The sequence below is a fragment of the Hydra viridissima genome, unplaced genomic scaffold, assembly GCF_058129835.1.
Source record: "Hydra viridissima isolate aposymbiotic clone 2 unplaced genomic scaffold, HvirCarnegie_v1 scaffold_5, whole genome shotgun sequence".
Taxonomy (NCBI): domain Eukaryota; kingdom Metazoa; phylum Cnidaria; class Hydrozoa; order Anthoathecata; family Hydridae; genus Hydra; species Hydra viridissima.
Window position 1 is genome coordinate 6,333,419 of NW_028324304.1, and position 13,956 is coordinate 6,347,374.

Sequence of the window (13,956 nt, forward strand, 5' to 3'; positions counted from 1 at the left end):
TATGGAAGTTCAATAGGACATCACAACAGTTTATAGTTTCTAAAATCAAAATTAAGAATTATTACTATATTTTTATAATCTGGGAGTATTGTTTTTGCTTACACAAAAGATGATCAAAACTGATCATTTAACTATGTGCATTTTTATCGCAAAGCTCCTAATGGAGAATAAATCAACAGATCTTGGCTTGTTTATTCACTGAAATCAGACAAATTATTTTGTTTTTGTTGTAAATTATTTAGTAACATTATTTCTTGTTTACTAAAAACTGAAACAAATGACTGGAGACACTGAAGTACAACATTGGGACTCTGTTATTAAGAGAATTATCAATATAACTTTGATGATGGCTTCTGAAAATATGGCCTTTCGTGGACCATCAGACCAAATTTTTTCAGAAAATAATGGGAAATACTTAGAAATTGTAGAACTACTTTCAAAGTCTGATCCAGTGATGGAAAAACATTTAAACAAATCAGTTGAGAAACATAATCGAACACATTATTTGTGAAAAAATTTTCAGGAAGAATTAATCCAATTAATTAGCAAAGCAACAAAAGATAAAATTTTAAGTATGATAAAAAAGGCTAAGTATTTTTCCATTTTTGTAGATTGTAAACCAGATAAAAGTCGCAAAGAGCAAATGTCTATTATCATACGTTACGTTAACATTGCAAAACAGTTGGATAACCAGGTCATGAGTGTCACAATTCAAGAAAATTTCATAGGATTCATAAATGTATAAGATACTACTGGATTAGGACTTACTGAAGAATTGTTGAATTCATTGGAATCAAATAACCTATCTGTCATGGATATTCGTGGGCAAGAATATGATAATGGATCTAATATGAAAGGTAAAAAAATTGGTGTACAGATTAAAAGAAATTTATTGTGCATTGAAAGACGTTAACAACATTAAAAAAGATTCTATTACCAGATTAACTGCTGGATCACTTGCATCAAAATTAGACAGTTTTGAATTCATATGTGGTGTTGTGGTTTGGCACAATGTATTAAGTGAAATTAATTGTATAAGCAAACTATTTCAATGTCAAACTGTAGACGTGAAGACTGCTGCAAATGCATTAAAATAAACTATTGATTTTTTTGTCACTAAACACACTGAAGATTCTTAGGGGCTGTTCATATGGATAAAATTCATCCCGCCTAACCGGGGTACCCCGGTTAGGCGGGATGAATTTCAGCTGTGTTCATATGGAAAAAAACATCTCGCCAAAGCGGGACGTTTTTAATCACATGACATTTTTTTTCATAATCGCGCAAATTATGAAATTAAAAATGGAAGTTAAAAAAAAAATAGTTCTTATTGCTACAACTAATATGATAGCTTTCCAATCTTATTTGATGCACATTAAAAGTATAATATTATTACGTATTTTACAAAACGAGCATCACATTAAACTTATCATTAACAATCTCTTAAGAAAAAAAAACTTTCGCCTTAAAAAGCTTAAAGATAAAATGTTGAGAAGAAATAGTAAAAAACCCCGTAGCTGTTGGTACAAAATTGGACGGTCTGATAAATGGTGGAAAAACATGATATCAGGTATTTCTCCTGAAAGTTACTGGTTTAAAAATTTTAGATTGTCAAAAAGTGCATTTATGAACTTGGCTGAACAGCTTAAACCCTTCATAGCACCTAATCCAAAATCCCCTAATTATAGAGCTTTCAGCACAGAAAAAAAGCTTGCAATTACTCTATACTATCTTGAGGATACTGGCTCTTTAATAATGACAGCCAACTGCTTTGGGATAGCAGTAAATACAGTCTCTTCAATTATTACACAAGTGTGCGAAAAAATTGTTTATCACCTAGGGCCAATCTATATATCTATCGAAAAATGAAATCGAAATGAGACAAAAGGTGGCTGAGTTTGAATCCAAGTTTGGCATGATTCAAGCTTTTGGTTGTATAGACGTGCCAATTGTATGTCCTGTTGAAAACTCTCAAGATTATTTTTGTTATAAACAATATTATTCCATGAATGTTCAAGCAGTATGTGATTATAAAGAAATGTTTATGGATGTAGAATGCGTTTGGTCTGGAAGTGTTCACGATAGCAAAGTATTTTCCAACTCATCCATAAACAAAAAACTTCGTGATGGTTTCTTACCAGGTACATTTCAATCAGTATTGCATGGATACGAAAAAATTGGAACATATATCATTGGTGATCCAGCTTACCCCTTAACTCCGTTTTGTATAAAAGAGTATCAAACCTGTAGCAGTAACGAGCAAGTAGTATTTAATAGCATGCTTCGATCAGCTCGAAACCCTATCGAATGTGCATTTGGGAGATTAAAAGCTCGTTGGGCAATTCTTACCAGAAAAATAGATTTTAAATTGGAACTTGTATCAATAATTGTTTATGCTACATTTGTATTACATAATTTTTGTGAGAAACACAAAACATTAGTTGATTCTGACAGTGTAAATAACCAAGTTCAGCTAATTAAGTATAATGAAGAAACTTATATTAATCAACCAAACCCAGTTTATTCAAACAATATAGCAGAAGGAGAGTTCACAAGAACATTGCTTACATCTTACATTTCAGAATGTTTGCGAAATTAATAACAATAATATGCTTAAATCATAAAATCACTTATAATGGTAAAATCACAGACTTACGCATTTTTTAGAATTTTGCATTGATTTTCTGCATAATTAAAATATATAGTTTTGTTTATTGTTTAAAATATATAGTTTTGTTATTATATTTAGTTTTATATACCCCTTCAAAATCTTGATTAGTATTTTACTAAATAAGTATGTAAAATACTATTAACCTTTACGGAACAACATTAATAAAACAAAGTTATGGATGTGTTTCATATTAGAAAAAACTAACAACTATCTTTTAACACTATACTATCATATAGCAACATATGCTCTTTATAGTCACAGCAAATAATATAAATGTAATAAAAATTGTGTATAAAACAGTTTTGCTACTTTTGGTTTTTCTCAGGAGTTGGATGAGGATCTTGAAAATTTTGAGAATATGTAGGTGCGTTAAAATTGTAATAAGTTGGAATAGGTTGGTGTTGTGTCAAATATTGTGGTTGAATAGGTTGCATTGCCATCGCTAACATTTCAATCGAACGACACATGCTATTCCCCGCATTAACCATGGAATTGCTTGTTCTAGTGATTTAGCAAAGCTTTCGCTTGATAAACGTAAACTTTCAGCCAAATCAATCTTAAATTTAGCGTCTTCTTTTGCTTCAGCGAATAATAGTTTGTCACGTTGACTTGCAGATAAATTTTTTTCTAAATGTTTTCTCTTGTTATCAATTAGTTTAGGAACAACATTTGTCTTTCTTTTACAACTTGGTGTAGATGTAATTGTTTCAGAAAAACATTCTTGTGGTGGCGTTGATAAGTGGTCAAGAGATTCTTCATTAATAACATTATATTCAGTTACTTCATTATAACTGTTTATTTTTTCTTTATCGACTTCACTACTCTTTATACCAAAAGACAAAGGTTTTATATTTGCTGAAAAACCCCAAATTTCAATCAACTTATCATAAAATTCGTATACAATTTTTCCACTTCCACTTTTCGTTCCTAAAGTGACAGCTTTTGAAAAGTTCTGTCATACATCTTTGACTTTTTCAACAATTCTAGACCTTCCTTTTGCAATACATTCAGTCTCTTTTTGATAAAGTTTTTTATATTCGTTATCGTCCATATCACCTTTTGTGGTAAACTCGACAGGACCAAACATCCATGTTTCATCACTGTTACAATACAATTTAGCCATATCATCTCTTAAATGTTTATACATTAACGGCTTGTCGCCATCAAAATCTATACTGCGGTAACTCATTTGTGATTTGTAATTAGAAATAGCATCAATCAAATTTTCTACCATTTCATTATTCCATTTGAAAACTCGCTTTTTAACTTGTTTTATTGCAACAGTCGCCATTATTTATTCGATATGTTTAAAACAAGAAGCACTTATACAATTATTAGATATTTTTGCTTCTATACGTGGTTGAACGATTTAAACTTAAAAACAGTTAAATGCTAATTAAATTTCTTAACAAAACTGTCCAGTCTTGCCGGGGTGATTTTCAGTTTGTGTTCATATGCAAAATTTTCACCCCGCCTGACCGGGATCCCGGTAGTCCATAGGCGAGATCTCGCCTAGGCGGGGTGAATGATTTTACATATGAACGCGATGTTAGAATTATAAGAGTTTATTAAGACAGCCGGGATCCCGGTTGTTTTTCTATCCCGGTTAGGCGGGGTGGTTTTATCCATATGAACAGCCCCTTACAAAATATATATTTCAAAAGCCAAAATTCTAGCTAATGATGCAAACTTGACTGACATTTCACGTGAAAGAGTAAGAAAAAGAAAATGATTTTTTGATGATGAACCTTTTGAAGATGATGATACACAATCAAACCTAAAATTCAAAAAGCAGTTTTTTGATATTCTCTTTAAAATAGCTAAAAAATCCATAAATGAACGATTTAAAAGCTTCTCAAGTATGATAGAACCGTTCGAGTTTTTATGTAATATCAGAGATATTGATAAAATAGGAGAAGACTTAGTTAATAAATGCAGATTACTGGAAAAAGTATTGACTCATGGTGATTTAAAAGATGTGTATTCAGAGGATTTGTTTCTGGAACTTACTTTGTTATCACGGAAATTAGATGGGAAAAAATCATCGGAATCTGTGCTTAAATGGATATGAAGAGTCCAGGGGAAAAAACGGCATAGTCACATTTTTGGTTTTTCTTAGTTATTGCCCCTGCCCTATGCATAGATTGTATAGTTTGAACTGAACTACATTTCAAGAGAAAAAAGTGAAATGTCCATATGATAATTAAAAAAGAAAAAACCCTATACAATGGAAAAAGCGGCATGGTCCAATGTTTACAGGGGAAAAAACGGCAGTGTCACTAATGTCATGTGATACTTTTAGTCACATGATCACACCGTCAATAAGGGGTCGATCTTGTGTAAACAGCATTTTAAAGATGGCGGATTGCGCAGAGCACTGTGAATTAACTAATAGACCCAAGAAAAGGAAAATTACAGGGAGAATAAACGAAATACTAAAAAAACAAAAACTTTCGTCTCATACAACAGGACCTGACTGCAAATATACACGATATAAATGTTTTGAAGTTGTAACAGCAGATGAAAGAGCTCGTTTATTGGACTCTTTCAATGAATTATCGATCAAAGAATAACAAGACTCTTTTCTGGCTGGCCTTATTACAGTCTGTAATGTAACAAGAAGGAGATCATGGAAAAATGAAATTATCTTAAAAGACTTAAATGATAACAGCTACAAGTACAAAGTATTTAAGAATATTGATGAGTTTACCCAGGTGTGCTTCAAAGCTTTTCTTTCCATCTTCGGCATCAAGTAAGGCAGGGTCGAGACAATAAAACGGAGTTTATCAACTACAGGTAGGCCTAGCATAGAGACTATACTATATAGAATAAGATCTAGTGTTTTTACATATAATTTAATTAACAAAAGCTATTCTTACATTATGTTTCATATTGTGCAAACATTATTAGGCCTCTACTTTTGATTAGACAAGTCTAGTGCTCTACTATAGGCTATAGGCCTACTAGATTAAAAGACTGTAGGCCTATCTAATGCTTAAAATCTTGATTAATTTTAAAATTATAAAAATAATTAGAAAGACCTTGGCTTTGATTTTAGTCTAAATAAAAGGGACCAGTCTCTATTATAATCATATTAACAATAATATTATTATTATTAACATAACATTTCCCTAAGCCTAAGCTTTTAGTGTAGGTTTAAGTAAAAGAGACTAATCTAAATGAAATGGTAGATAAATTGAAACAGTTTCTCAATTATCTATTAAGCATGTTATTTTAAGATTATAATCTTTAATTTAGTTTTTGATAAACAGAAATTATTTAACTTATTTTCTTATCGTTTTTCATCTTTTCATTTTTAGGTGAGCCACCAAAGGACAGAAGAGTTCAACATACAAATAGACCTCATAAACTGACAGATGAGAATAGATCTCATTGCTAAAGATAATTTAATGAACCCTGATTTGCAAGTAAAGCTTAAAGAGTTGGAAACTGAAAGGGACTTGCATCAAAGAAAAGCAGAAACATTTTATCGAAGAAAAAGAGAATCTAGGATAAAAGCAATAATGATTCAACATTTGAAGCAATAGCATTCGACTATCAAAGAAATTTAAATGTCCCTAATAACTTAACCAATGATTTTTATTGCAGAAGAAAACTTTCATTTCTTTCTTTTAACATCCATGTGCTATCGAGCAAAAATGTGTTTATCATTGGCTATGATTAAACTGTAGCCAAAAAGGGGGCAGAGGAGGTGACATCTATGTTATATGATTATTTTATTCATCACCTAAGTCAAGATGTCAGGGAATTAGAGCTATTTTGTGATTCTTGTGCAGGCCAAAATAAAAATTATACAGTCTTTCGGTTTCTGGATTATCTAGTTCAGCATAAAAAAAGATTTGACTCAATGAAGATTTTCTTTCCTGAAAGAGGGAATTTTTACATGGAGTGTGATAAAGACATGGGTCTTATTAACACCAAATCACAGGTCAATATACCTTCTGATTGGATTGATATTTTTAAAGCTTCTTCCAAGAATCCAGCTCCTTTCAATGTTTTGGAGCTCAGGCAGGACATGGTGAAAAATATGACACAAATTTTAAAATCTTTCTATGAGGTTGGATGTCCTGCTCCAACTAGATGTCTTAGAGAAGTGTTTTTTTCCAAAAATGATCCAGGAACAAAGAATCACAGAGACTCTTGGAATGGTGCCTTTTTAAATAGCACCATTACTTCAAATATGAGAGGCAAAAACAAAAATTCTCCATGTGAACCATTAAACTTATACTCTGAGAAACTGTGCATATCAATGGCTAAATTTAAAGATCTGCAGGTTCTTAAAAAGTTCACTAATAGACCTGACTACTTTGGCTCCTTACCACATGAAAACAATAAAAATGAAGTTAATGGAAAAGAGGAGTTCGACTATTTTGATTAAATAAAAATTAATCTTATTAAACAGTTCTTGTTGAAATAAAATAACATTCTTTTATCTTCCTTATAAATCATTTTTGTGCTAATTCTTCTTCTTCTTCTTCTTCTTCTTCTTATTATTATTATTATTATTTTTATTATTATTATTATTATTATTATTATTATTATTATTATTATTATTATTATTATTATTATTATTATTATTATTATTATTGTTATTATTATTATTATTATTATTATTATTGTTATTATTATTATTATTATTATTGTTATTATTATTATTATTATTATTATTAATATTATTATCATTATCATTATTATTATTATTTTTATTATTATTGTTATTACTATTATTATTATTATTATTATTATTATTATTATTATTATTATTATTATTATTATTATTATTATTATTATTATTATTATTATTATTATTATTGTTATTGTTATTATTATTATTATTATTATTATTATTATTATTATTATTATTATTATTATTATTATTATTATTATTATTATTATTATTATTATTATTATTATTCTTGTTGAGTTTAATTATGTGTATACTAAAACTAACCTGTTTGTATATTTTAGTTACATATTACTATATGAAGATTAAAGCCCTCTATGTTGGCTTAGAATTATTAATAGTCTATTGAATTAATTACACTACAATTTATTCTTCATATTTTTATGGATAAATATCTAAGACCCGAAAGATTTGACAGCAGTCACAATTCTGCATCAGCTTCCAAAGAATGGTTACACTGCTTTAGAACTTTTACAAATTTCATGTAAAACTATAAAAACAAAAGATAAATTAGATGTCCTCATTAACTATTTATCTCCTACTGTGTTTGACTATATTGCTGATATTGAATCGTTTGATGACGCTATAGAAATCTTGGAAAACTTATTTGTAAAACCTTAAAATGAATTATTTTCCAGACATCAGTTAGCTTCATGTAAACAATTATCTGGAGAATCTATTGATGAGTTTTTTGCAGGCCTTACGTACACTCAGTAAAGATTGCAACTTTAAACAGGTTTCTGCTTCAGAACATTGTGAAGAACACATTCGTGATTCATTTATAAGTGGTCTAAGATCTCATCATATTCGCCAACGACTACTAGAAAACTCTACTCTTAAACTTACTGAGGCCTATAATCAAGGTCGATCATTGGAAAATGCCCAAAGAAATAACGAAATGTATTCACATACAGAGTGTAGTAATGTTGCTACAATTAATAAACATTCTGAATGTATTACTAAGATTGCTTCAGTTTCTACTAAGCCTAGTGGGCTTTGTTATTTCTGTGGAAGAAAACGTCACCCTCGACAATCATGTCCTGCTAGAGACTCAGAATGTAACAATTGTGGTAAGAAAGGATATTTCAAGAAAGTATGCAAATCATCAAAGAACTTTGTCACGTCTGCTGCTGCTAACTTCCATGCACCAAATTTAGCCTCTATTACTTGTTCTTCTATCAATTCACTCAACTCTATTGTTAGTATCTTTATTGCTAGGGTCAAGGTAAAAGCTCTTCTTGACACTGGAAGCTCTGACACATTTATAAACAAATCATTATGTGACCTTTTAAAACTTAATATACTCCCTTCTAATAAAAGAGTTTCCATGGCTGATCCTTCCTTATCTTGTCAAGTTATAGGTAAACTTCACTCTGTTTGGTATGAAGTACTCTAATATTAACTTTTTGGATATACTCAACTCTTGTGAACAAATCATACTTGGTAGAGATTTCCTGCAGTTACACAAAAGTCTTAATATCAATTATGGTGGAAAAAAAGATTCTTTAAAAATCTGTTCTCTGAATAGTATTACAATGAAAACTAGCACTCTTTTCCCTTTTCTATCTCCAGAATGTAAACCGATTGCTTCACCTTCTAGACGATATAATTCAAAGGACAAAGCATTCATTGAGCAAGAAACTAAAAAACTTTTGGAACTAGATATAATTGAACCCAGTAACTCTCCTTGGCGATCACAAATAGTTGTTACCAAGAATGAAAGACATTAAAAACGCATGGTCATTGATTACTCACAAACAATAAATCGCTTTACACTTCTTGATGCTTATGCTTTACCTAACATCAATGAATTAGTTAACTCTGTTGCAAAATATACATTATTTAGCACATTCGACTTAAAAAGTGCTTATCACCAAATTCCTCTCCTAGAAAGTGACAAGTATTATACTGCCTTTGAGTCCAATGGACATCTTTTCCAATTTAAGAGAATTCCTTTTGGCCTCACTAATGCTGTTGCACAATTTCAAAGAATCATGGATAAGTTTATTCAAGAAAACAAATAAGAAGACACCTTTGTATATCTAGATAACTTGCTTGTATGTGGTACATCTAAAAATAAACATGATTCCAATTTAGAAAAATTTCTGGAAGCTCCTAAGAAAGCAATGTTTACCTTCAATGAAGAAAAGTCTATATTGTCTACTTCGAGTGTAACCTTCCTAGGTTTTATTATAAAAAATGGCTCAATTTCTCTTGATCCAGATCGCTTAAAGCCATTAATTGATATGCCTGCTCCCACTGATAGTGCTTCGCTCCGTCGAGTCCTTGGTAAGTTCTCATACAACTCTCAATATATCAAACATTTTTCTGACAAGATTCATCCTTTATCTCTAGCGTCTACCTTTCCACTGTCAACTGAAGCTATTAAATGTTTCAATGAAATGAAAGAATTAATCTCTCAATCAGGTCTACAAGCAATTGATGAAAGTATACCATTTGAGGTGGAAACAGATGCCTCCAATTTTGCCTTAGCCTTGTTGGTCGGCATTTTACTCTAGTCACCGACCAGCGCTCTGTCTCTTTAATATTTGACAATAACAAGAGTGGAAAGATTAAGAATGACAAGATTTTAATATGGAGGATAGAACTTTCTTCATACAGCTATGATATAGTTTATCGCCCTGGACTTAACAATTTTGTTGCTGATGCCCTCTCTAGATCTTGTTGCTCTATAACTATAAACCGACCCTCTCTTAAAGAACTACATGAATCACCAGAATGTATCATTTTATAAAATCTAAAAACCTGCCTTTTTCAATAGATGATGTAAAAAAAAACCATTTCTTCTTGTCAAAGTTGTGCTGAAATAAAACCTAAATACTATGTAAGCAATTCTAACCACACTTTAATAAAAGCTACATAACCTTTTGAGCGACTAAGTATGGATTTTAAAGGACCTATTCCGTCTTCATCTAGCAATAAATATTCTTTAACAGTTGTTGATAAGTATTCAAGATTTCCCTTTGTATTTCCTTGTCATGATATCTCAACATCAACTGTAATTAAATGTTTAACTCAACTTTTCACTTTATTTGGTATGCCAGCTTATATACATTCAGATCGAGGCACTTGCTTCATGTCTACAGAGCTCCGCAATTTTTTTAACTCTCGAGGTGTCAACCTAAGTAGAACTACTCCTTATAATCCTCAGGGCAATGGTCAGTGTGAAAGATACAATTTATATAATATGGAAAGAAATTTCACTTGCTCTTAAATCAAAGAATTTACCTACCATGAACTGGGTACATGTTTTACCCAATGTCCTTCATTTAATGCGTTCCTTACTTTGCACTTCTACTAATGCTACACCTCACGAACGATTATTCAGATTCAGGCGACGTTCTTCTAATGGGCACTCTGTTCCCACATGGTTAACTAACTCGGGTCCTGTATTGCTTAAAAGTCATGCTCGACACTGCAAATATGAACCTCTTGTTGAAAAGATTGAGCTTTTAGACGCTAATAGTAAATATTCTCATGTAAGAATGCCTGATGGGCGTGAGACCACTGTTACTACAAGACATCTCGCACCAATGGCTGAGGAAATCAGTGATAATGATGGAAATAATAACTAAAAAGATAACTCCAATGAGTCTGATACAATCCCTTCATCTGAGCCTCTCCATCCGAAAAGATCTCAGAACTTTTCTATTTCCTCCCCAACTAATCCTAAAGGAATTTCTATTGAAGAATCAATCCCTCGTTGTTCAGGAAGATCCCGGAATCCTCCTAATTATTTAAATGACTATATTTGAACTATTTGAACTTATTTACTTATTTTGTTTACTTAATACGGTTGAATGTGCTGATTCTTCTTCTTCTTATTATTATTATTATTATTGTTGAGTTTAATTATGTGTATACTAAAACTAACCTGTTAGTATATTTTAGTTACATATTATTATATGAAGAATAAAGCCCTCTATGTTGGCTTAGAATTATTAATAGACTATTGAATTAATTACACTACAATTGTTATTTTGTATAGTCCTTGTTTATAGAATGTTAATTTATATGAATGAATGTGAGTTTCTTAGTTCAAATTAAGTTATATAATATTTTTTTAAACTGACCTTTTAATTTTTATGACCTAAAAGTAAAAGTCTATTTGGTAAGAAGGGTTCACACTGTGGACCAAAGAGTCCGCCAGGTTTCATGTCGTGTCAATTAGTTGAAATTTTTTTTTATAAGAGTGTTGGTATTAAACTTAGAGAAAAAAGGGCTTTTGAAATTCTTTTTAGGTGCAAAGGGCCAAAAAAGGGCCAAAACGGGGCACCAATATAGTTTTCACCCCTCCTCTTTTTATAATTAACTATTATAGAAAATTTTATGCTGGTCAAGATTTGTTTAAAAACATAGGTCCGAAAATCAATAAAAATTGCTCTAATTTAAATTTGAAGTTTTAAAAAATTTTCTCGAAACACATGTTGTATTAGCCATCTTGTTGAAAATTTTTTCATAACTCACCAATCTTAACGGAAATTAAAAAGGCTGGTTTCTATTACCATTTAGTACGACTATTAGAGTAAAATTGTTTTATTTTTTATTTTGTTAAGATTAGTGATTTAACAGCAGAATTAATTGGCGTGGGCCTAATGTCCTGTTCCCCCTTTCCTTTGGAATGGCTTTGCCTATCTTTATGGTTTGCTGACCATTAGTCAATTTAAAGCTATAAAATTTAATATAACATTTTTAATAACAAAAGTAAAATCCAGGCGGAATAGTTATAAAAAGATTTTTGAAAAGATGGCAAAAATTAGCAATATTAAAGAATATTAGTGTAATTTTTGTTATTTCAAGTTTAAGAAAGAGCACTTTCCATTAATTTTTAGACATATATATATATATATATATATATATATATATATATATATATATCATCTAGAATGTAATTTACTATATTTACTATAGATCGCATTAAGTAAATTATATACAAAAACCTTAAACATTTATTTAAATGGAAAATATTGTTTTTCAACGAGATGCTGTGTGCTGCTGTTGTTGGCAAATGTTCGGAGCAAGGTCTAAATCTTTAAGTATTGTTAATTCAATTAAGGCCACGCGGTTAACCGAACCGAACCGTTCTTTCCGTTAAAACCGAACTAAGAAAACTGAATCGAACCGAACCGATAAAAATATTTTAAATAATCAACCGAACTGAACCGTAACCGAAAAAAGCTGAAAAACCTATATAAAAATTTTAAAAATTATAAAACTTAATTTTATATTTTTTTAATAAACTTTATTTATGAAAGTTTAGTATTATTAAACCACAGAAAAAAAATAAGTCAAAAAGATGAGATTGTAAACATAACTCCAAAATAGTCGTAAACAGTTGCCGCAAAACTATATCAAATGCTGCGGACCAAGAAGAATATTGGCTATTAACAGTTTTTGATACCATTGTACTGTAACATGTGAGTAAATTGAACTTTTTTTCTAAACTGTTGTAATTTTTTATTTTACTTAAAAATTAAAATATAATGTATAGTATTTTTATTATAAGAACGTTGCTTTTTAATTTAGATAAATAATAAAACAAATAAGTTTTACTGTTTAACATATATTTATATTTCATAATAGCTTGACAAACATACAAACAATTGTAAACTTTAAATGTGAATAAGCCTTCAATTAAATTTATTTTTGAATATACTTTAAATATAATTTGTGATTTACTTTGTCTTTAATCTAACTTTAACAATTTCTAATCTTATACTACTTGTTATCAACTTAGTTATCTATTACTTGACCAAAACAAATATGTATATATGTTTATTTTATTTAATTTTTTTTTAGTCCGGTCATACAAGCAATTTATACTTTTTTGAAATTGAAGATGCCAAAAGAAAGTGGTATTTGGCAATTCTTTGAAAAGCTGAATAAATTTGAAGCTAAATGTAAAATTTGCTTTATATCTTACAAAATAAACTGTGGCAGTACTTCAACAATAACCAGCCATGTTAAAACCAAACATGAAACATCTTGGAAGGAACATCTTTTAAAAACCATAGAGGCACCTAATAAACGAAAGTTTGATATAAAAAAAGACGACAAAACAACAACAGTTGAAAGTAGTATATTAAAAAATCAAAAATATGGGTTAAATGATCCAAAGCAATTAAAGTTTGACTTAGATTTAACAAAGTTTGTCTGCACTCTAGGTCTACCTTTTGAAGTTTTGGATAATAAAGGAGCTCAAGAATTTATCGATGAAGTAAATAATAAATTTACTGTCAAATCTGCATCAACATTTAGACGTCATAAACTTCCAATGTTGTATGACAAAGTTAAGGAAGGGTTACAACTAGAATTTGTCAAAGATTTTCCAAATGTGACTGGAGTTAGTTTTACAACAGATCTCTGGACAAGTCGAAACAATGATTCCTTCATGAGTCTTACAATTCACTACATTAATTCAGATTTTAATTTATTGAGTTTTCTCATTGCTTGCACACCATATACTGGTAGACACACTGGGGTAGCAATCGCAGTAAACCTGGATACTTTTATTGCTAATTTGAACTTAAATGAAGAAGTGCACAGAGCCTGCGTTAAT

General features: G+C 30.2%; 2 protein-coding genes and 1 pseudogene across 3 annotated transcripts; all 3 read left to right on the top strand.

The window, feature by feature from the left end:
- Positions 1-1,375: 1,375 nt before the first annotated feature.
- LOC145202141 (uncharacterized) lies at positions 1,376-2,979 on the top strand (annotated as a pseudogene). Its single transcript, XR_016452365.1, has one exon. The product of XR_016452365.1 is annotated as an uncharacterized LOC145202141 (transcript).
- Positions 2,980-5,021: 2,042 nt separating this feature from the next.
- LOC149888228 (uncharacterized) lies at positions 5,022-7,111 on the top strand. The gene is made up of 2 exons (XM_090086899.1): positions 5,022-5,467; positions 5,992-7,111. Exon 2 carries the CDS (start codon positions 6,393-6,395, stop codon positions 7,068-7,070), a length of 678 nt encoding a protein of 225 aa, XP_089943025.1. The 5' UTR covers positions 5,022-5,467; positions 5,992-6,392; the 3' UTR covers positions 7,071-7,111.
- Positions 7,112-8,058: 947 nt separating this feature from the next.
- Positions 8,059-8,772, top strand: LOC149888229 (uncharacterized). Its single transcript, XM_090089034.1, has one exon. The coding sequence runs from the start codon at positions 8,059-8,061 to the stop codon at positions 8,770-8,772; it is 714 nt and encodes a 237-aa protein (XP_089945160.1).
- The last annotated feature ends 5,184 nt before the right edge of the window (positions 8,773-13,956 follow it).

Excerpts from the sequence above, each read along its gene's own strand:
- LOC149888228 (XM_090086899.1), top strand. The coding sequence starts at position 6,393 with ATGTTATATGATTATTTTATTCATCACCTAAGTCAAGATGTCAGGGAA.
- LOC149888229 (XM_090089034.1), top strand. The coding sequence starts at position 8,059 with ATGAGTTTTTTGCAGGCCTTACGTACACTCAGTAAAGATTGCAACTTT.